We start from the raw sequence: 24,808 nt of genomic DNA, 5'->3' as shown, positions 1-24,808 counted from the left end.
ACTGCCGATTTTGCAGGTTTTCCTACTTACAAAGCATGTAGAGTTCTGTAATTTTTATCATAGGTACACTTCAACTGTGAGAGACGGAATCTAAAACAAAAATCCAGAAAATCACATTGTATGATTTTTAAGTAATTCATTTGCATTTTATTGCATGACATAAGTATTTGATCACCTACCAACCAGTAAGAATTCCGGCTCTCACAGACCTGTTAGTTTTTCTTTAAGAAGCCCTCCTGTTCTCCACTCATTACCTGTATTAACTGCACCTGTTTGAACTCGTTACCTGTATAAAAGACACCTGTCCACACACTCAATGAAACAGACTCCAACCTCTACACAATGACCAAGACCAGAGAGCTGTGTAAGGACATCAGGGATAAAATTGTAGACCTGCACAAGGCTGGGATGGGCTACAGGACAATAGGCAAGCAGCTTGGTGAGAAGGCAACAACTGTTGGCGCAATTATTAGAAAATGGAAGAAGTTCAAGATGACGGTCAATCACCCTCGGTCTGGGGCTCCATGCAAGATCTCACCTTGTGGGGCATCAATGATCATGAGGAAGGTGAGGGATCAGCCCAGAACTACACGGCAGGACCTGGTCAATGACCTGAAGAGAGCTGGGACCACAGTCTCAAAGAAAACCATTAGTAACACACTACGCCGTCATGGATTAAAATCCTGCAGCGCACGCAAGGTCCCCCTGCTCAAGCCAGCGCATGTCCAGGCCCGTCTGAAGTTTGCCAATGACCATCTGGATGATCCAGAGGAGGAATGGGAGAAGGTCATGTGGTCTGATGAGACAAAAATTTAGCTTTTTGGTCTAAACTCCACTCGCCGTGTTTGGAGGAAGAAGAAGGATGGGTACAACCCCAAGAACACCATCCCAACCGTGAAGCATGGAGGTGGAAACATCATTCTTTGGGGATGCTTTTCTGCAAAGGGGACAGGACGACTGCACCGTATTGAGGGGAGGATGGATGGGGCCATGTATCGCGAGATCTTGGCCAACAACCTCCTTCCCTCAGTAAGAGCATTGAAGATGGGTCGTGGCTGGGTCTTCCAGCATGACAATGACCCGAAACACACAGCCAGGGCAACTAAGGAGTGGCTCCGTAAGAAGCATCTCAAGGTCCTGGAGTGGCCTAGCCAGTCTCCAGACCTGAACCCAATAGAAAATCTTTGGAGGGAGCTGAAAGTCCGCATTGCCCAGCGACAGCCCCGAAACCTGAAGAATCTGGAGAAGGTCTGTATGGAGGAGTGGGCCAAAATCCCTGCTGCAGTGTGTGCAAACCTGGTCAAGACCTACAGGAAACGTATGATCTCTGTAATTGCAAACAAAGGTTTCTGTACCAAATATTAAGTTCTGCTTTTCTGATGTATCAAATACTTATGTCATGCAATAAAATGCAAATTAATTACTTAAAAATCATACAATGTGATTTTCTGGATTTTTGTTTTAAGATTCCGTCTCTCACAGTTGAAGTGTACCTATGATAAAAAATTACAGACCTCTACATGCTTTGTAAGTAGGAAAACCTGCAAAATTGGCAGTGTATCACATACTTGTTCTCCCCACTGTAGGTATTCAGGGGGAATGCGCACGGTGGAGGTACTGTCTGGACTTTCCACCGTGGTTGCACCAACGGAAACACCTAGACACCTACCCTGACACTCTCGCGTCCACCCCGTGAGAACCCTCTGCGGCCATGAGAAGGTGGGGTTGTGGAGTGCTAACCAGGGGATACCTAATACCACAGGGAAAGCAGGAGACTCAATAATGGAAAAAGTAACCTGCTCACAATGTCTCCTTGGTAATCATGGTGACTGGTGCAGTAACTTCTTTAACCAACCCGGACCCTAATGGTCGACTATCAAGTGCTCTGATGGGGCGTGGAATGGATAGGGGAATCAATGGAATGCCTATACGGTGTGCGAATGCCCTGTCTATAAAGTTCCCAGCTGCCCCTGAATCGACTAGCGCCTCACACTGGGGAACAACCATGTGCTCAGGAAAGGAGACAAGTATTTTACAGTGCGCAGCAGAGGGCTCTGAATGAGTGTGGGTGTTCGATACCTGGGGTGATGCGTGAGTGCCCTGCCTGCCGCCTCCAGGCCCAAAAGAACGTTGACTACGACGTGTGGTGGATTGTCCCTTCGTGCCACCAGAGTGGCACTGTCGCTGTCCTCCTCCGCTCTCTCGGCCGGCAGCTCCAACCAGCTCCATCGGCTCGAGGTCCGAGTCTTCCGGGGTGGAAACGGGCAGACCCCTACCAGGACGTCCTCTGGCTGCCAGCAGGCTGATGGCACCGGAAATGGTCGATCAGGGCCCGCTCGTTTCACCCGGACCCCGCTGCCAGCGTCCGGAACTCCAACGCGAAGTCCTGCGCGGTCCTCGTCCCCTGCCTCAGGTGGACAAGTCGCTCACCCGCCTCTCGACCCTCGGGTGGGTGGTCAAATATCGCCACCCACCCGAGCGAACTCCCTGTAGTCCTCCAACGCGGCTCCTCCTTCGTTCCACAACGTGTTGGCCCACTCAAGGGCTTTCCCACAGAGGCAGGAAACGAGGACGGACACCTTCTCCCGCTCCGATGGTGCCGGCCTGATGGCGAAGGAAAGCTCCAATTGGAGGAGGAATCCCTGGCACAGTGCCGCTGTCCCCTCAAACGCCCGTGGTCGGGATATCTGGATCCCTCCTGGTGCTGGGGTGTAGGTGGATGGATCCGGTTGGCCAGCTGGTCTCGACAGATCGGGTCTGCTCCTCTCCAGGCGGATGACCTGAAGAACCCAATCCATCGTTTCCCCCAAGCTGGCCAGCATCGTGGAGTGCTCCTGGACCCGTGCCACGACTCCAGGCATGCACTCTACACCCGCTGACTCCATAGCGGGTGGGTGATTCTGTGATGCGTGTGATAGAAGGAGTCAGGCGCAGGAGAGTAATATGCATCCAAAGAGTTTATTCCGTCGATAAACAGTTGCGCAAGCATGCGACAACAAAACTCAGGCACAGGGGAAATACCTACCCTGGCAACAACAAGGTAAGGGTAGCTCAACCGAGCTACACACCGCTCACTACAAACAATCACCCACACAGACAAGGAAGCAGAACGAACACTTATACAATGACTAATTGGGGATAAGGACCAGGTGTGTGTGATTAATTAGACAAGACAAGTGGAGTGATGATAAATGGATTGGCAGCAGCTAGTAAGCTGGTGACGACGAACGCCGAAACCTGCCCGAACAAGAAGGGGAGGCAGCCTCGGCGGAAGTCGTGACAGACGAATAAAATTCCCAAACAAAAAAGCCTTCTGTTAAATTTTACTTGAATACTTTGTTAATTTACACTGGGTGTACAAAACATTAGGAACACCTTCCTAACATTGAGCATGCTTCTCATGCCCGAACAACTCCTCTCAAACCTAACCACTTACTAAATAACCGCAGAGGAAATGTGTAATTGCCATAATTTTTCATGAGCTGAACCATAAAGACGAAAGATGTGTACACTCTATTGACCTCACTTTGTGCACGGGGGCATTGTCATTCTGAAACAGGAAAGGGCCTTCCCCAAACTGTTGCCACAAAGTTGGAAGCACAGAATCGTCTAGAATGTCATTGTATGCTGTAGCGTTAAGATTTCCCTTCACTGGAACTAAGGGGCCTAGCCCATACCTTGAAAAACAGCCCCAGACCATTATTCCTCCTCCACCAAACTTTACAGTTGGCACTATGCATTCGGGCAGGTAGCGTTCTCCTGGCATCCGCCAAACCCCGATTCGTCCATTCGGACTGCCAGATGGTGAAGCGTGATTCATCACTCCAGAGAACGCGTTTACACCACTCCAGCCGACACTTGGCATTGCGCATGGTGATTTTAGGCTTGTGTGCGGCTGCTCTGCAATGGAAACCCATTTCATGAAGCTCCCGACGAACAGTTATTGTGTGGACGTTGCTTCCAGAGGCAGTTTGGAACTCGGTAATGAGTGTTGCAACCGAGGACAGACGATTTTTACGCTCTACAGCACTCGGTGGTCCCGCTCTGTGAGCTTGTTTGGCCTACCACTTTGCGGCTGAGCCGTTGTTGCTCCAAGATGTTTCCACTTCACAATAACATCACTTACAGTTGACCGGGGCAGCTCTAGCAGGGCAGAAATTTGTTGGAAAGGTGGCATCATATGACGGTGCCACGTTGAAAGTCACTGAGCTCTTCAGTAAAGCCTTTCTACTGCCAATGTTTGTCTATGGAGATTGCATGGCTGTGTGCTCGATTTTATACACCTGTCAGCAACGGGTGTGGCTGAAATAGCCGAATCCACAAATTTGAAGGGGTGTCGACATACTTTTGTATATATAGTGTATCTAGTAACTACTGTACTGTAGCTACATGCACCTGGGAATATTCTCAGTATACCATTACTGTGAATACATGTTTAATTCCTAAGCAACTGAGCAGAGCAGTGCATGAAATAACTAATGTATATGTACAGAAAATGATAGCTTAATCATTCCATTAAATGTGTGGTATCAGCACTAGATTGGTAAAACAAAACAATACTGCTAATCTGAAAACATCTGTAATGAAAACCATCATCGAGCAGTAATTCTGAAAGAGTACCACTTGAGAGTAACATTTACTTCAGTATTGAAATTACTTCAATTAGCATCAATATTCCATAGAACTAAATGGCTCCTCTCTTATTTTAATATGAAAATAATTCTCAATCACGCTGCCATTATGCAACTGCCAACTGTGATTTTCGGATGGAATGCTGAGCATGATTATTATCTGCACACAAAACAGCTCCCCATATTAACATATACAGTGGGGGAAAAAAGTATTTAGTCAGCCACCAATTGTGCAAGTTCTCCCACTTAAAAAGATGAGAGAGGCCTGTCATTTTCATCATAGGTACACGACAACTATGACAGACAAAATGAGGAAAAAAAATCCAGAAAATCACATTGTAGGATTTTTAATGAATTTATTTGCAAATTATGGTGGAAAACAAGTATTTGGTCAATAACAAAAGTTTCTCAATACTTTGTTATATACCCTTTGTTGGCAATGACACAGGTCAAACGTTTTCTGTAAGTCTTCACAAGGTTTTCACACACTGTTGCTGGTATTTTGGCCCATTCCTCCATGCAGATCTCCTCTAGAGCAGTGATGTTTTGGGGCTGTCGCTGGGCAACACAGACTTTCAACTCCCTCCAAAGATGTTCTATGGGGTTGAGATCTGGAGACTGGCTAGGCCACTCCAGGACCTTGAAATGCTTCTTACGAAGCCACTCCTTCGTTGCCTGGGCGGTGTGTTTGGGATCATTGTCATGCTGAAAGACCCAGCCAAGTTTCATCTTCAATGCCCTTGCTGATGGAAGGAGGTTTTCACTCCAAATCTCACGATACATGGCCCCATTCATTCTTTCCTTTACACGGATCAGTCGTCCTGGTCCCTTTGCAGAAAAACAGCCCCAAAGCATGATGTTTCCACCCCCATGCTTCACAGTAGGTATGGTGTTCTTTGGATGCAACTCAGCATTCTTTGTCCTCCAAACACGACGAGTTGAGTTTTTACCAAAAAGTTCTATTTTGGTTTCATCTGACATTCTCCCAATCCTCTTCTGGATCATCCAAATGCACTCTAGCAAACTTCAGACGGGCCTGGACATGTACTGGCTTAAGCAGGGGGACACGTCTGGCACTGCAGGATTTGAGTCCCTGGCGGCGTAGTGTGTTACTGATGGTAGGCTTTGTTACTTTGGTCCCAGCTCTCTGCAGGTCATTCACTAGGTCCCCCCGTGTGGTTCTGGGATTTTTGCTCACCGTTCTTGTGATCATTTTGACCCCACGGGGTGAGATCTTGCGTGGAGCCCCAGATCGAGGATGATTATCAGTGGTCTTGTATGTCTTCCATTTCCTAATAATTGCTCCCACAGTTGATTTCTTCAAACCAAGCTGCTTACCTATTGCAGATTCAGTCTTCCCAGCCTGGTGCAGATCTACAATTGTGTTTCTGGTGTCCTTTGACAGCTCTTTGGTCTTGGCCATAGTGGAGTTTGGAGTGTGACTGTTTGAGGTTGTGGACAGGTGTCTTTTATACTGATAACAAGTTCAAACAGGTGCCATTAATACAGGTAACGAGTGGAGGACAGAGGAGCCTCTTAAAGAAGAAGTTACAGGTCTGTGAGAGCCAGAAATCTTGCTTGTTTGTAGGTGACCAAATACTTATTTTCCACCATAATTTGCAAATAAATTCATTAAAAATCCTACAATGTGATTTTCTGGATTTTCTTTTCTCAATTTGTCTGTCATAGTTGACGTGTACCTATGATGAAAATTACAGGCCTCTCTCATCTTTTTAAGTGGGAGAACTTGCACAATTGGTGGCTGACTAAATACTTTTTTCCCCCACTGTAGGTGCAGTGTGAAAAAACAATGTTTACATAACACAGTTATCATGAATATGATTATGAATATAAATATGAATATTCACACTTTTAGAGTTAAGCTGATCAATCAAAGGCAGTAGAATTAATCAGCTGACAGACACGTGTAATCACCCATTACAGAGTGATTTCAGGACTATAGAGGCGCTTCATTTAATTCAACGTGCAATCGATGCTGATGGAACAAACACCAACAACATGTATGCATGCTTTAACCCCTTACTGCCTCCCTCTTTAATGAATACAGCCACATGTACAGTTTATGTACTGCATTTGCTTGGATGTTTACTGTTTAAATTGTAATCATCCATTGGTGCTATTCCATATTTTGCCCATCATTTTATCATGAGCTAATCTGACAGAGACATCGAGAGCAGAAAACGAGAGAAAAATATGGAGATCCAGAGAGAGTGGGAGGGTGGACTGATCAGCTGGGTCCAAGTATTTTATAGGGCACCCATGTCACATCTGGTGAGCCAGTGGCCCGTCGTCGGGGCTGTCAGTGGGCATGGGCACACGGGGCAGGGCAGGGCATGGGCACACAGGGCTGGGTGAGGCGGGGTAGGCATCTGCTGCACTGTGACAGGCTCTGTCGGCCAGGAACGCTGGGTAATTAAAGCCCTCTGTGCTGTGCCTGGGGGGTGGCCTGGGACCAGGAGCAGAGACAAGAGACGGGGAAGAAAAGGAAAGGGGTAGGGGGCAATGAGGGGGGTTATCCAATGTGAGTAAGCATTCTCCTCTTTCTGCCCAGGGGCTACACACAGGGCTTGTACAGGAACTTACCAAATGACAGTCTCCCAATTTGCTTTCATGAATATTAACCAGGACATGACAGAAGAAAGGGGCCGCTGTCTGCTCTGCTCTGCTCACTGGCGATATGCAAAGACAGATCCATCATCTGATGTCAGAGGAGTAGGATATGGTAAAGCGGAGCCCCAGGGTGTACCTCTCTAGATCTAGTTTTATTTTCATGTGTTAAACGGGTGAGAGTGGATGTCTCATTAGTAGAGAAGGAGGCAGCAGCAGCATATCTCAGTAGGGAGAATGTCAGCGCTCCAGACGTTGATGTCTAAATCATCCTGCTGATGAACCAACGGGAGGGAGAGAATCTGATGGGGGATTACAGTATATACCAAACTATAGCAGCTCCCTCTGCTGCTACTACAGCTGAATAAAAAGTACCACGGTAAAGATAATACTGTTTTGTGGCACAATATGAACACTAAAGTGTGGATAAAGAGTTTATTTGAGGCATTAACCGAGCAAACTATTTGTATATTCAAATAGATGGGAGTAACATTTACATTTACGTCATTTAACCAATTGTTGTTACAACTAATCTGATGAGAATACCAAGTTCTTAATATTACTCAATAATTGTCCTCCTCAGTGCCCAGACTTTTCAAGGCTGATTCAAACTGCAAACCACACTGATAAGGGAATACTAAGGTTTCTTTGCAAATTTCTCAAGAAAGTGGTAGTACAGCATTTTCATATTGTGTCGACACAAACAAATTAACATAAATTAAAACAACATGGTGTATTTATGGCAAACTGAAGCTAATCCCCTTGACAAAGCCTGTGAGCGGCAGAGTGAGGAGCATGGGGGAGTCAGTGTGTGTAGACTACACTAAACAACTGCTTAAACCTACAGAGATAATGCCAATATGCTAGACCATCTTGATTTAATGACATCCAAGTAGACCAACGCTGGGTGGCAACCTTTTAGATGAGGAGGACATAGTCACATTGGACTGTATGAATAATGAAAGAGCGGTGAACCTTTTGAGTATAGTATGCTGAATCCTTCTTAAATCCTTTGTCGGATTCCTTTGTACCGGAAATGGCACTGTACTAACTTATGGTGGCCCAGAGGGCGATTGTGCATGGTGTGCTGCACGGGTTTTGCGATTTCTAATGGTCACACACATATTGATAAGGTCACACCTCGCCACACCCACCAAACGGGATCAAAGGCTGTTAAAAAAAGCAGCGGTAAACTGAACTGAACACACCCCAGGTCAAGAAGAGGACATGAGGTCAACAGTATTTTGACAGACAATCCTGCTTAGCTTCCTCACACAGAGTTATAATAATAATAAATAATATGCCATTTAGCAGACGCTTTTATCCAAAGCGACTTACAGTCATGCGTGCATACATTTTTGTGTATGGGTGGTCCCGGGGATCGAACCCACTACCTTGGCGTTACAAGCGCCGTGCTCTACCAGTTGAGCTACAGAGGACCACGTTAAGAGTAATTAAGTCTATTACACACTGTTGATAGTGTAGTTTGAGGGTTCTTTAGATGGTGGATGGATGACCGTCTATGTAGACAAACACTGGAAGGAGACTGATTACTCTTCTGCAGAATTAATGATAAACTTAACACAGTTACTGCCATCCATGAACTCAACTATTTCCTGTTCTCCTCCAACAATTAACCAAACTCTGACAATCATCTTCTTCAGTGGGGTTTATCGGCGGTTGGCATCCAACGTTATGGTCCATTACCGCCACCTACTGTACTGGAGTGTGGGCCAGAGACAGGGAGAAACTAAATCCTACCTGCCAGCCCCGTTGCTCTTAAAAAATAACAAAATATTTGAGACTATATCTAATGACGTTCTACTCAATATACTCTTTAAACTAATTTCCTGTATCCCCTTCTCCCTCATACTAGATCTCATCCTCTCTCTTTCCCTCTGATACTGCCCACACTGTAGCAATACATGCTCCACGGTCTCTGTTTCCTGACAATAACCACACTTTCCTGTTGGATGCTTTCCTATCACATTTAATGTCTTATTCAACTGGCTGTGTCCCACCCTAAATCTTGTAAAAATGACACTACAAGCTTGGCACACCTGTATTTGGTGAGTTTCTCCCATTCTTCTCTGCAGATCCTCTCAAGCTCAGGTTGGATGGGAGCGTCGCTGCACAGCTATTTTCAGGTCTCTTCAGAGATGTTCGATTGGGTTCAAGTCTGGGCTCTAGCTGGGCCACTCAAGGACTCTCAGAGACTTGTCCTGAAGCCACTCCTGCGATGTCTTGGCTGTGTGCTTAGGGTCGTTGTCCTGTTGGAAGGTGAACCTTCGCCCCAGTCAGAGGTCCTGAGCACTCTGGAGCAGGTTTTCATCAAGGATCTCTCTGTACTTTGCTCCGTTCATCTTTCCTTCGATCCTGACTAGTCTCCCAGTCCCTGCAGCTGAAAAACATCCCTACTGCCACCACCATGCTTCACCATAGGGATGGTGCCAGGTTTCCTCCAGACGTGACGCTTGGCATTCAGGCCAAAGAGTTCAATCTTGATTTCATCAGACCAGAGAATCTTGTTTCTCATTGTCTGAGAGTCCTTTAGGGCCTTTTGGCAAACTCCAAGCAGGCGGTCAAGTGCCTTTTACTGAGGAGTGGCTCCCGTCTGGCCACTCTACCATAAAGCCCTGATAGGTGGAGTGCTACAGAGATGGTTGTCCTTCTGGAAGGTTCTTCCATCTCCACAGAGGAGCTCTGGAGCGCTGTCAGAGTGACCATGGGATTCTTGGTCATCTCTCTGACCAAGGCCATTCTCCCCCAATTGCTCAGTTTGGCCGGCGGCCAGCTCTAGGAAGAGTCTTGGTGGCTCCAAACTTCTTCCATTTAAGAACGATGGAGGCCACTGTGTTCTTGGGGACCTTCAATGCTGCAGAACTGTTTTGGTACACTTCCCCAGATCTGTGCATCGACACAATCCTGTCTCGGTGCTCTATGGACAATTCCTTCGACCGCATGGCTTGGTTTTTGCTCTGACATGCACTGTCAACTGTGGGACCTTATATAGACAGGTGTGTTCCTTTCCAAATAATGTCCAATCAATTGAATTTACCACAGGTCGACTCCAATCAAGTTGGAGAAACATCTCAAGGATGATCAATGGAAACAGGATGCACCTGAGCTCAATTTCAAGTCTCATAGCAAAGGGTCAGAATACTTATGTAAACAAGGTATTTCTGTTTTGTATTTTTAATAAATTTGCAAAAATGTATAAAAACCTGTTTTCGCTTTGTCATTATGGGGTATTGTGTGTAGATTGCTGAGGAAAAACAGTTATTTAATCCATTTTAGAATAAGGCTGTAACATAACAAAATGTGGAAAAAGGGATGGGGTCTGAATACTTTCCGAATGCACTGTACATACAGTACGTACTGGTCAACACTCCTTATTATGTCACCAAACAGTAAGGTGCAGGGACATCAATGATATTGTCATGTATATAATCGTCACTGCCAACCTGCATACTCTCTATGGGAACAGCATCTTCCAGAGTGGTGGCAAATGTAGACATACTACAGCATAGAGTAGACATTTTAGAGAAAACTAAAATAGGTGAACAGATGAAAAGGTCAACAGAATCAATTGAAAATGCCCAGGTGATCATAAATCATGTAGCCAATGTAAAATATGTTGCTAACGCCCCATTTATTGTTAGACAGTGATGTAACACCAGCTGAGAAACCAACAGAAGTGATGTGATCACATCTTGTTGTTACTTCCATTGATCCACATTCCACTGTTGTCAAAGAGAAGTCAGTCATGAACAGCTGGCGTTGTGTGTCAGTGCTAATGTCACAACAGCTGGCTTCTGTCATCTTATTAGCTGTCCCATAACCAGGGCCCTTTAAATATGTTATGTGCCACACTCACTTAAATACTCCAGACCTATTTGACAATCTTTATAGACGTATTAAACATTAATCACATCCAATCCGTAAAGCAAACATGTTTATTTAACACTAAGGAGCACAGCATGTGTTCCCTAAAGAATCCCCCAGCCAACCTGCCCCCTCCTCTCTCCATCAATCCCCTGCTTGCTTAATTGTCCCCCTTCCTCACTACACACCACCCCTCCATCCCTCCAAAAAATACATGTTCCTCCCTCTCCTCTAGGGTTGTCCCTTTCTCCTGTGTGTTCGCTGGGTGACAGGGGACGTTAGCTCTGTAAAGCCAGCCAGCCAAGCAGACGCAAATATATTCAGAGCATTTAGTACTCCGGATTAATCAAATTATAATGTAATCATCTGAGCAAACAGTAATTAGCATAATCACTTCTGGGGAAGGGCTGATAGAGAGAGAGGGAAAGCAACACATAATAAAGCTCAGGCTAGCAACACTCCAATGAGACATTTACCAGCATTCACAAAGTTACTGGTTCCTGGGGACTCACACAGATTCTTCAAATATGAACCACCTCTTTTTAGAGCTGCAACTGTGCATATCAAAACATCAAATTGTTGACTGATCCAAATTCATTTGAATGCACGCTCATTCATATACTGTGGTTTGTGTCTCTTTCTCTGTATTCTGAGATCAGATATGAAGTTTGCATATTGTTAACACAAACGGTATTAGCATCTTATAGTGTAGAAAACCCCCCACTATGTAACATACCAAGGTAGAGGAAAGTGAAACCATAACAGTGATCCTAGCCTTTGATCGTTAAACCACTATGGCCTCTTCCAGCAGCACACAGTATGAAAGGGTTAGCAGAAATATTGATAGTTGAGCATATTGCAGTCTCTCACACCAGATTGATCATATGATGCAGAAGCATCAATCTGACTCCTCTGGGTCCAGCAGCCACCTACACACACACCTACACACACCTTTCCTAAACCCAGCAAATTACAGCACTTTTACAATGGACAGCTAAAAATAGCAGCCACTAATTTGGTCATATATCTTACGGTCTGTGCCAGGTTTAAAAATAAAGCAGTGTCGAGAAACCAAGCTGGACTCATGTGTCTTTCCGTCACTGTCTATCCACCCTGTTCCCCTGTCCTGCCTCTGTCCTGCCTCTGTCCTGCCTCTGTCCTGCCTCTGTCCTGCCTCTGTCCTGCCTCTGTCCTGCCTCTGTTACCCCTCAGCCTACTTTACCATTGGTACTATGCATCAAAGGCCTGTGAAGACTCAGATGGTAAAATACCTCAGGAAACATAACTTGGTGCATTCACAGAATACCTGATTGAGAGGTTTAGCTGTGATAAGGACATAGGAGACAGTACAAGATATTAAACACTAAGAGGAGGTAAAAGAGTGGTAGTCAATAAGACAAAGGGAAGCAGATGAAATGTGAGCAAAATGCCAAGCTCGAAGGGATCCTGGGACACACCGTGAGAGAGTCACCAAGGTGATCCATGCATACCAGAGCAAACACGTGCACTAGGCATATAGGGATGAATCAAGTTAAATCACATGGGTGTGTAGTTCAAAGCATGGTTAGCAACGTCAACCACACCTCCAACATCTGTCCTGTTCACTGCGCTCTTATGAGCTACATTACATCATACTTAGGCTCTATAAACAAACACACACACACACACACACACACAGTAGTCCTAATCCAACATACAGTATGTGCATTAGACATACTGTAGGTAGAATGTTAGTGTATGTATTTATTTTGTCGGTGTTCTCTAAAAACTGCCTTAGCCACTTTTCTAGGTGCTCAGCCTTTCAAAATAACATTACATAAAATAACATGACATGTCTTTGCCAGATGCACCACCTCTCTACATGGTTGATCAAACACATAAATCTGTGAGAGTTTTTTTCCCCCGTCGATGCTAAACGGTATAGTTAACATTTTAATGTGAAAGCCATTTACATGGTGCTCATGCAATTATATTGTTCTGATTCAGCAGAATCCTTAAGGATACACAGTCTGATTTGTAATTAGATTTTACATTCAGTGAAACATATCACCAACACTGTGAGTCTCCCATGCCCCATTACTAATTAGACTGCAAGACGGTTGCTGAACATCTTTAGTAGGCATCTTCATTATGGAGTCAGTATGTGTGAACTGGGAGATCCATTATTACACATCAGGGTCTCCATTATCAGACATTACCATTAGCAACCGTTCCTCAGGAATAACAAGAATGCTACCACTCATACTTTTCACCAGCAAACACCTTCTCAAAGGGGAACTACTCTAGAGAATAATTTACCTTAAACAAGTGATGAAATCATGTTTGAACTGAACTCACATTTAATTTACTTTCCGCAGATAGATACAGTACCTATCAATACAAACAGTGAGACTATATTTTATTGCCTTACTATACACGTTTTCATAGCTAGGTCGACTGTGCTGCTCGGATACCTAGTTGACGAAGGTCAGAAAGTAACTTTGTGGACCTGAATTATAAAACATTTAGGTGATAGATGTGCTCAAAGTTAACCTGTTTTGCAAACCCTATCCTACCATGAGACATCCATGTCTTAATCACTGGAAAATATAAACGGTTGAGTTTGATATCATGTCAAAGCTTACAAACAGGGTTGTCAAACAATTTTCTAATTTGTTGTTGTTGTCAACTCTGATTTCCAAATGTTTTGCATATGTTGTAGCTTAGACCCTATTTTACATCATCTGAGATGTTTTTGTTGTACCCACTATCGGTTGAGACACAGCATACTCTTGAGGGTGGGTGTCATGTTTTGGCTGATAACATTTATTTCAAGAAATGTGTAAATAGTTTGATAACCCTGTTTGTAAGCTTTCAAATTATATCAAACTCAATTGTTTATCTTTTCCAGTGACGAAGACATGGACGTCTCATGGTAGGGTGGGGTATCAAAAACAGGTCAACTTTGAGCACATCTATCTCCTAAATGTTTTGTAATTCAGGTCCAAAAGGTCCCTTTCTGACCACTTCTACCATGGGCAAATATGTATAGAAAGTTTCGTTAAAATCAAAAGGGGTGCGTTCAAAAAGTGTTTGAAATCATATGGAATGACACTGTTCCCTTACTGGAAATAGGTTTAAACAAATAATATTGATTTAGATTTAGATCTAGTGTCCATTAAGTCCTCCTCAATTGCCTGCATGAAGCCACTGCTACCGAAAGACGGTAAGTCTTAAAGATCTTTAAATAGATATGGAGGATTCAAGGGCATACGTCTTACAAGAGGAGCACCTCACTATACTGGAACAGATGGATCTCTAATCAGTGCGCTGTCTTAATTGCCCCCAGTAGATTAACTCCCCTGAAACACAGGTTCCTCCTCTCAGCCAAGTTTAGTCAAATCAAGCTGCCCCCAGTCTCCATTGCAATTTCCTTCTCAGGTTCCTAATGTGTTGTCATGCTAACTTGGCAGACTAAGTGATGGCAGCTTTTTAGATGCCCTACGATGACTATCTTTTCTGAAAAAGATTTTGTAAAAAAATATAAACACAACATATAAAGTGTTGGTCCCATGTTTCTTGAGCTGAAATAAATAAAATCCCAGAAATCATCAAAAGAAATCAGCCAAGACCTCAGAAAAAAAATTGGAGACCTCCACACGTCTGGTTCATCCTTGGGAGCAATTTCCAAACGCCTGAAGGTACCACGTTCATCTGTACAAACAATAGTACGCAAGTATAAACACCATGGGACCACGCAGCCGTCATACCGCTCAGGAAGGAGACGCGTTCTGTCTCCTAGAGATAAACGTACTTTGGTGCGAAAAGTGCAAATCAATCCCAGCACAACAGCAAAGGACCTTGTGAAGATGCTGGAGGAAGCAGGTACAAAAGTATCTATATCCACAGTAAAACGAGTCCTATATCGACATAACCTGAAAGGCCGCTCAGCAAGGAAGAAGCCACTGCTCCAAAACTGCCATAAAAAAGCCAGATTACGGTTTGCAACTGCACATGGGGACAAAGATAGTACTTTTTGGTGAAATGTCCTCTGGTCTGATGAAACAAAAATAGAACTGTTTGGCCATAATGACCATCATCATGTTTGGAGGAAAAAGGGGGCTGCTTGCAAGCCGAAGAACACTATCCCAACCGTGAAGCACGGGGGTGGCAGCATCATGCTGTGGGGGTGCTTTGCTGCAGGAGGGACTGGTGCACTTCACAAAATAGATGGCATCATGAGGAAGGAAAATTATGTGGATATATTGAAGCAACATCTCAAGACATCAGTCAGGAAGTTTAAGCTTGGTCGCAAATGGGTCTTCCAAATGGACAATGACCCCAAGCATACTTCCAAAGTTGTGGCAAAATGGCTTAAGGACAACAAAGTCAAGGTATTGGAGGGGCCATAACAAAGCCCTGACCTCAATCCTATAGAAAATGTGTGGGCAGAACTGAAAAAGCGTGTATGAGCAAGGAGGCCTACAAACCTGACTCAGTTACACCAGCTCTGTCAGGAGGAATGGGCCAAAATTCACCCAACTTATTGTGGGAAGCTTGTGGAAGGCTACCCGAAACGTTTGACCCAAGTTAAACAATTGAAATGCAATGCTACCAAATACTAATTGAGTGTATGTAAACTTCTGACCCACTTGGAATGTGATGAAAGAAATAAAAGCTTAAATAAATAATTATTTCTACTATTATGCTGACATTTCACATTCTTAAAATAAAGTGGTGATCCTAACTGACAGGGAATTTTTACTATGATTAAATGTCAGGAATTGTGAAAAACTGAGTTTAAATGTATTTGGCTATGGTGTATGTAAACTTCCGACTTCAACTGTATATATGAGTCATCTCTCGACAATGAGAAAGACGGGCATGTTGACTGAGATAGAAATGTGTACATGAGAAGTGTGCATGACCTATTGACCTTAGTGTAAATGTTTATTTATTGAAGACAAAATAGATGTAGGCCATCTCAAACGGCTTTGCTCAGGTCTGTCTCTGAATCACTCTGCTGGAATCTATAGGTTGCACCTCAGTCACTCCGTCGAGTCATGCCATTGTTATGAACGTTCTCAAGCCACCCTCTGCCATAGTGGTGCCCAAAAAGTCGTGATAAGCCCAGTCATTCTGAACGGAGGCCAATGACTCTTTTGTCTAAACTACACTACAGTGGCCTGGAAATACATTGCAAATATTTAGTAGGAAACAACTTTGCCTTGATATACATGTCATAAAATTTACTTTAGACAGATGGCAATGTTGTCATTAACTAGCAAAGTTCGTCAAAAATAGCTAGCAATGCTAACATTAGCTAGCTAAAAACCGGTGGTCTCCCCTCAATCTTAGCTAGCTAGCTAACATTATACTGCATCTAAGGTCAATCTGACAAAGGGTTTTCCTACTAATTATTTGCCTCCTTTCGAAATGTAATTGTATTTCCAAGCCACAGTAATGCACTTTTCATTAAATCTTCATCAGCGCTCATTGACAATGCATTGAGTAGAACGCTCAGTCGGGCATCAGTCCTAAAACGAATGTTCAAAACAATATTGTGACGAAACGTGCAACCCATGAATAATGGCCCTATGTGAACTGCCTCACCTCATAATGTATTTACGAACAGAATTGAAGCTTGGATTGGTTTTGCCTTAAGGCATCTTTTAGAGAGCAAAATTAAACATGTTTCCTTAGCCATCTAAAGATAGCTATAGCCTACTGTATCTCTTAATTACATTTTGATTTGAATAACAATGATAAAAGGTAACCCACAGTACACAAAATAAATGTTGCATTATTAATTCATGTTTTAAAAGTGCTTTAATGGTTCAAAATAAAATCATAATATCTTAGGATAATGTGGATAAATGGAGTTAATGAGAGCACAATGTCTAAATAGGCCAGAATTAAAATGATAAGAATGCTTAAAAATATCATACCTGTAGTATTTTGTATTTGGGGGCTAATTACAACAGAGAAAACTAATCTACTGACCCAGTTCCCTCAAAAATGAGATATTTTAGCTGTATCTTTTATTGTGCAATTCATGTATAATTCCCTCAACTATCATTATGCAAGAATATGCACAATAAGGGCTCAGGAAGTGGCTGGACCTTTATCAAGCACTTCCAGGTCACCCACTCACACTTTCCTGACACCCATAATGGAGGTTTCCATAGAGACAGGCCAGTGAGCATGTGATAGACCTATAGAATTAGGAATTAGAATACAAATTGAGTATTTTGAATAGTAATTTAATAGGATTTATAGACAAACCTAACTCCAAAAAGGAAAAATTGTCTAGAAACCAATTTCTCTGTGTAACTACAAGGTCATTCATTCTGCCATCGTCAGCTCAGCTCAGTCAATAAAGACCTCATCATTATCATGATAATCACCATCTTCAGAAAACCATCCACAGAACACATAATGAAATACAGTGCAGCGAAATAAAGCAAGATTACAGCTCCAATTGCGTTCTATACCCATCGTCCACAAAGGCATAACATGCAGGACAATAGAACAATACAGAAGGGTGAAGCCATTCCCAAATGGGTGAAGCCATACCCAAATAATAAAATATACATGTTTGCATGTACCCTCTATTCTATTCTTATATTAGGTTACCAATATAAAGGCTTCTGAGACTATATATGGATCCAGGCTGGCCAGACAGTTTATCTAATGTCACAGCACAATTATAATGATTAATGATGAATGCTTATTGTTCTTTTATGAGTTTCCACAGAAGCCAGTGTGAGTGAGGGAGATAACATTTCATGTGGAGTAGAGATGGAAAAGCCTGAATGTCAATAAGCAGCTGACTGAGAATTGCATTATAAGGAAAAAGGGATGATGGTCAAATATCTATAATTTAAGATGCTTTATTTGGGGAGTGGAGTGAGACAAGGAACTAGAAATTAACCATTGATTTTCTTGCCAAGTGGGTTGGGTTCACCTTGTCACATCTGCGTTGGTATAAAATGAATGTCCCTCGATGTGCTACAATGGGTTAATCCCAAACCTCCAATGCCCCCTTTTTGCCTGATGCGGTAAATTCAGTGACCCTCTACGACATAACCACAACCAGAGGTTCTACCCTGTTTACTTACAATATCTGCAATGCCCCCATCTTGTCAGCATGTACATTTTGTAAGAAGATATATTTTCTATCCGTTTCACCCCCTTCTTCAACCTCCCTGTTTTTCTCAGTCTCCAGCTCCCCCTTTCCGTACACACCCAGCCTTGTCATAACCCCCTTCCTGGGGAAGGGATTATATCCAATAAATAATGGTTTATTTGATCCTGTGTAAGTAATAAATTGTATAAATGTACTGTTCTCACCGATCAGCTTCACATTGCAGATTTACAGATTTATGAAAGCACACACACAAATACACACACACACACCTTTTAACTGAACGCATCGATAAATTGTCTTTATATCATTTCTTGGTATTTTTCAATCTTTTGAGGTTGCAAATCAATATGAATTGATCACATGAAAGGAGACAGAATAATTATGTGTGAAATATTCTATAATATCATTTTTTTTTTTCTGTTACATGATATATGGCCTGCAAGCTCTTTCAAATCTATTTACCAGCAGTAATCTCAATAAAAAATAAAATAAAATAAAAAACATTTTTCTGCAGTGTCTACAGGGGTGTCTTTTCTGGTAAGCCCTTTTGCAACATTATCAGGTTCTGGTGGCTTACATTTTTTCTCTCTCATTGATACACAATTATTGTTCCTTTACAAGTCTTCATTTGTCTACACCCCTGTGCAATGGGCTAGAAGTGCATTGCATTGTTTAATGAAAACTTGCATGCATGTATTCAAAATCAATGTACTATTTTAATCTAATATCATAAATCTCTAAAGGATAGATTTTAATGAATCAATTTAATTCACATAAAATGATAGGCTACATGATCAGCTTTTACATGTCTCTAATATCCTTTCGACTATGAATACCCTACATTGAATTTGAAAATATACAACTCTAAATAAATAGCTTGGATGGGGGAAGGGGAAGGGGGTTCAACCAAATGTCCAGTATATAAAATACGTCACTCATTATTGAGGCCCATGCTACTACAGACTGAAATCATAGCCTACCAGTATAAACATCCAGGCATGAAAAGATGGATTACATTTGATGTAGTAAATGTAACTGACAACAATTAAGGTTTTAACCTTAAGGTCACATCTACTTTATCAAGCCTCTCAGGCAAGGCAACATCAATGTATTTCCTCAGCAAGCAATGACATATGCAATTGAAGAATGAAGGCATCATAAAAAATCCCCTAACTGCCTAAAAACATAATATGTGATTCTATCAAATACTGACCAATGATGTGGCTTATAGGTAAAATGGATTAAAGCGCATATCACTCCCGTTCCTCTCTCCCTAGCACTGTTGGCAACCATAAAATGTTATCATGTATAACACAGGTGACCTCCAACCCCTCATCTACTTTGCATTCCTCACTGAATTACTGACATAACTAATTAACATTCAAATGAGCAAATTAAACTTACCATTTAAGATGCTCTGGAAAAAGATAACAGCCAATATCCACATGCCCCGCTCCGTTCAATCCCCCAAAGCTATGCTTTCTCGTCTTCCTCCACACACTTTGACCGCTGCTTTCCTATAATTATGTTCTGTGTGGCAGGTTTAATGTTAAACATTTACTACTAGCTTGTAGTAACCAGTCCAACTCTCTGATGATAGTTATGTCTTCACCGTCTCCTCCTTTTTTCTCTATAACTCCCTCCCTGGTGCTCTCGTAGCCTACTCTTCCTCTCCCCTTTTCCGACCCCTCTTTGCGCTTGGAGGATATAGTATGTGCCTCTCTGATTGTCTTGGTTAAAGCTGTGATCCGACTGCGCAGCTCTACTCTGGTCCTCCGTGCCTTGCTACTTCCCCTGCTCTTCAAAGGGATGCTCAAGGGGGCGAGGGCTCGCCTGCAGCCCAGGTGTGATGCTGAGTCAGGGTAGTGGCACGCGGGCAACCGTAGGTCCTCAAAAAAATTTTTTTTAAACGGGGACACCTAAACAATAACGATGTGGAATCCAAAAAAACGCATCTTAAAACGAAAACTGAAAAATAAAAGCAGGTTGGGAAACAAAATGTGACAAACAAAATAACTTAAAATAAAGAGTAAAGGGTCAGTTCAATAAAAATGAAAACCCAAATCGGATGAGCTGAAGTCTGACCATCTTCACCACCTCTCTCCGTCCAGCAAGAGGCAAGCACGCGCATCTTCCCACTGCCCTTTTAATCGCATTGGTCCATGCGCTAACCCTCGCTGCCTCAGAGCATTACAGAATAACCCTCTCCCCTGCCTCTGCAGCCGCTTTAATTCCTCATTGCCTTAAAGGAGCAGAGGCGCTAGCCAGTCCTCCTAGGCGCTAGGTGAGAGCATGTACAGTAGGGAGGGTGCATTTGCAGTTAAAGAAGGCGCACCTGATGAGCCGGTTAACAAGGAGAACATTTTACGCACAGTGTTATACAGGCACACAAAGTGCGTGGGTAAATAAGTGCTACTTTTATTAAAGGTACACTAGGAACATGACAATACACGTATTTTCTTTACAGGAAAGGGTCAGAGGAATATGCCTTCAAAATGTTATTGATTATATATTTTGTGGGAAATCATTTTATAAATTGAGTTGAAATTAATCATACACTCAAATCTACCATTAGGTCGGTGAAATGCATGTAAAATATGTAATGATATCTTATTGAAACAAATGAAAAAAGTAATTTGTTCTTTTTTTTTAACTCTATTTCGGGTTGGCATTACATTTGGGCATTAGGCCATCATTTAGTATTCAATTCTAACATCAGCAATTATTATCATAATTGTTTTGATGGTGAATTCTAACTCGATTTGGTGCATTTAACATTGACCTGCCTCTGGTCCTTTCCCCACCCAGCCTCTGCCCAGGAGCAGGCCATATCTGATAAGCTTCCAAAACTATCAAAACTGCCCAAGAGGCCATTCACTGCAAACAGAGGACCTGTCTGTCAGCATCCTCTGTCTGCAGCCACACATCCAGGACCTGCCCCTATCCCTCTCCAGGCATATAGAATGCTAAATTAAATGTATGTACCGCTGTCCTTGAGCTGTTTTGTCCATAATAGTTCTGTATTATGTCCTGTTTCATGTGGACCCCAGGAAGAGTAGATGCTGCTTTTGCAACAGCTAATGGGGATCCTAATAAAATCCTAACTACTGAAAAATAACCATGAGGAGGATACGTTATGGTGGGCATGTTATTAGTCGCTGAATAATTGACTTGAAATCAGGGATTTTAAAAGGATGAGTGTGTGTCAGATTTTCTGTTGGTTGTTTTTATCTCTGTCTCTCAACTTGGTGAGGTGGACGGTGCCGTAGGAGGACGTGTCCTCTTCCTGGTTCTCAATGCAGTCTCTCTCGCAGTCTCGCTCTCTCTCTCAACACACTGTTCCAGCATCTCTCGTCAACAGCATTGCTTTAATTCGGTAACAGCTACTAACACTAGACAGTTCTCCAGACGCAAGAAGAGATTTAATAAAATTAAAAGGGTCTAGCTTCATTTAATTTGGTGTACTATTTACACTATATATACAAAAGTATATGGACACCCCTTCAAATTAGTGGATTCGGCTATTTCAGCCACACCTGTTGCTGACAGGTGTATAAAATCGAGCACACCGCCATGCAATCTCCATAGACAAACATTGGCAGTAGAATGGCCTTACTGAAGAGCTCAATGACTTTCAACGTGGCACCATCATAGGATGCCACCTTTCCAACAAGTCAGTTCGTAACATTTCTGCCCTGCTAGAGTTGCCCTGGTCAACTGTAAGTGCTGTTATTGTGAAGTGGAAATGTCTAGGAGCAACAACGGCTCAGCCGCAAAGTGGTAGGCCACACAAGCTCACGGAATGGGACCGCCGAGTGCTGAAGCACGTAGGGCATAAAAATGGTCTGTCCTCGGGTTGCAACATTCACTCCCGAGTTCCAAACTGCTTCTGGAAGCAACGTCAGCACAAGAACTGTTCGTCGGGAGCATAGTGCCAACTGTAAAGTTTGGTGGAGGAGGAATAATGGTCTGGGGCTGTTTTTCATGGTTCGGGCTAGGCCCCTTAGTTCCAGTGAAGGGAAATTTTTACGCTACAGCATACAATGACATTCTAGACGATTCTGTGCTTCCAACTTTGTGGCAACAGTTTGGGGAAGGCCCCTTCCCATTTCAGCATGACAATGCCCCCGTGCACAAAGCAAGGTCCATACAGAAATGGTTTGTCGAGATCGGTGTGGAAGAACTTGACTGGCCTGCACAGAGCCCTGACCTCAACCCCATCAAACACCTTTGGGATAAATTGGAACGCCGACTGCGAGCCAGGCCTAATCGCTCAACATCAGTGCCCGACCTCACTAATGCTCGTGGCTGAATGGAAGCAAGTCCCCGCAGCAATGTTCCAACATCTAGTGGAAGGCCTTCCCAGAAGAGTGGAGGCTGTTATAGCAGCAAAGGGCGGACCAACTCCATATTAATGCCCATGATTTTGGAATGAGATGTTCGACGAGCAGGTGTCCCCATACCTTTGGTCAGGTAGTGTATTTGTATTATGAGCACTCCAATAAAGTGAGGGCAGGGAAGGCAGGAAGAGGAGTCAGGCCAGTGGGTCAACATACAGTACCTGCAGGCCACTAACATTGGATTTAGAATGGACTGCTCTAGTATGGAACTATTTGCATGGGTTTGTAAGCTTGTTCATTTGTAGTAGCACAATGGACCCAGCCCCAAGACAGGGGAATGTAGCTTTGTGAGGTTGGCTGTGCGGTGGTTATGGCTGTTTACTGGTGCTCATTGCTGTTGTGATGTCCGAGGCAGAGATGGCCTGTGGATGTGCCCTCTGTTTCCTACAGATGATGGGAAGCAATCCTGTTAGCAGACCACCTGAGGGGGTCGTCTCCTCCAGCTACTTCTTATTATCAATCAGGCCCCCAATGGGCCTGCCATGGCTGCTCTGCACCCTCCCAGCTGAGGGGGATGGACATGGAATAATGGTGCGTTATACATAAAGCATCCAGCATCATGCCAACAACTGAAAACAGGCTTTATTTTGAACCTTTTAATGATATCGGGTATTAAGCTAGCAATAGTTGTTTTTTCTGCTACATAGTTTAGACAGGGGAGGGACAGAGCAGAGGAGGGGTCTGGTCGCATGGAAATATTATGGTGCGTTGGACATAACAGTGCCTTCAGAAAGTATTCATACCCCATGACTTATTCCACATTTTGTTGTGTTACAGCCTGAATTCAACATTGATTCAATTTATTTATTTTTTGCACCCATCTACACACAATACCCCATAATGACAAAGCGAAAACATGTTTTAGGAAATATTCGCTCATTTATTGAAAATGAAATACAGAAATCTCTCATTTCAAATCAAATCAAATCAAATTTTATTGGTCACATGCGCCGAATACAACAGGTGCAGACATTACAGTGAAATGCTTACTTACAGCCCTTAACCAACAGTGCATTTATTTTAAACAAAAAAAGTAAGAATAAAACAACAACAAAAAAAGTGTTGAGAAAAAAAGAGCAGAAGTAAAATAAAGTGACAGTAGGGAGGCTATATATACAGGGGGGTACCGTTGCAGAGTCAATGTGCGGGGGCACCGGCTAGTTGAGGTAGTTGAGGTAATATGTACATGTGGGTAGAGTTAAAGTGACTATGCATAAATACTTAACAGAGTAGCAGCAGCGTAAAAAGGATGGGGAGGGGGGGCAGTGCAAATAGTCCGGGTAGCCATGATTAGCTGTTCAGGAGTCTTATGGCTTGGGGGTAGAAGCTGTTGAGAAGTCTTTTGGACCTAGACTTGGCACTCCGGTACCGCTTGCCGTGCGGTAGCAGAGAGAACAGTCTATGACTAGGGTGGCTGGAGTCTTTGACAATTTTGAGGGCCTTCCTCTGACACCGCCTGGTATAGAGGTCCTGGATGGCAGGAAGCTTGGCCCCAGTGATGTACTGGGCCGTACGCACTACCCTCTGTAGTGCCTTGCGGTCAGAGGCCAAGCAGTTGCCATACCAGGCGGTGATGCAACCAGTCAGGATGCTCTCGATGGTGCAGCTGTAGAATTTTTTGAGGATCTGAGGACCCATGCCAAATCTTTTTAGTCTCCTGAGGGGGAATAGGCTTTGTCGTGCCCTCTTCACGACTGTCTTGGTGTGTTTGGACCATGATAGTTCGTTGGTGATGTAGACACCAAGGAACTTGAAGCTCTCAACCTGTTCCACTACAGCCCCGTCGATGAGAATGGGGGCGTGCTCAGTCCTCTTTTTTTTCCTGTAGTCCACAATCATCTCCTTTGTCTTGGTCACGTTGAGGGAGAGGTTGTTGTCCTGGCACCACACGGCCAGATCTCTGACCTCCTCCCTATAGGCTGTCTCATCGTTGTCGGTGATCAGGCCTACCACTGTTGTGTCGTCGGCAAACTTAATGATGGTGTTGGAGTCGTGCCTGGCCATGCAGTCATGGGTGAACAGAGAGTACAGGAGGGGACTGAGCACGCACCCCTGAGGGGCCCCCGTGTTGAGGATCAGTGTGGCAGATGTGTTGTTACCTACCCTTACCACCTGGGGGCGGCCCGTCAGGAAGT

The 24,808-nt window shown here is 43.6% G+C and overlaps 1 protein-coding gene across 1 annotated transcript in view; it reads right to left on the bottom strand.

Moving 5' to 3' along the window:
- LOC311101889 (cell adhesion molecule DSCAM-like) overlaps positions 1-19,720 on the bottom strand; it is a gene marked incomplete at both ends in the record, with an annotated part of 190,179 nt that extends 170,459 nt beyond the window's left edge. Inside the window, one exon of the mRNA XM_084143124.1 lies at positions 19,678-19,720. Within this exon, the coding sequence (XP_083999250.1) occupies positions 19,678-19,720 (43 nt within the window). The remainder of the gene's footprint in view (positions 1-19,677) is intronic.
- Between the last annotated feature and the right edge of the window lie 5,088 nt (positions 19,721-24,808).

Source organism: Coregonus lavaretus, assembly GCF_964263955.1.
Source record: "Coregonus lavaretus genome assembly, chromosome: 26".
Taxonomy (NCBI): Eukaryota; Metazoa; Chordata; class Actinopteri; order Salmoniformes; family Salmonidae; genus Coregonus; species Coregonus lavaretus.
This window is presented reverse-complemented; position numbering and strand designations above follow the sequence as displayed.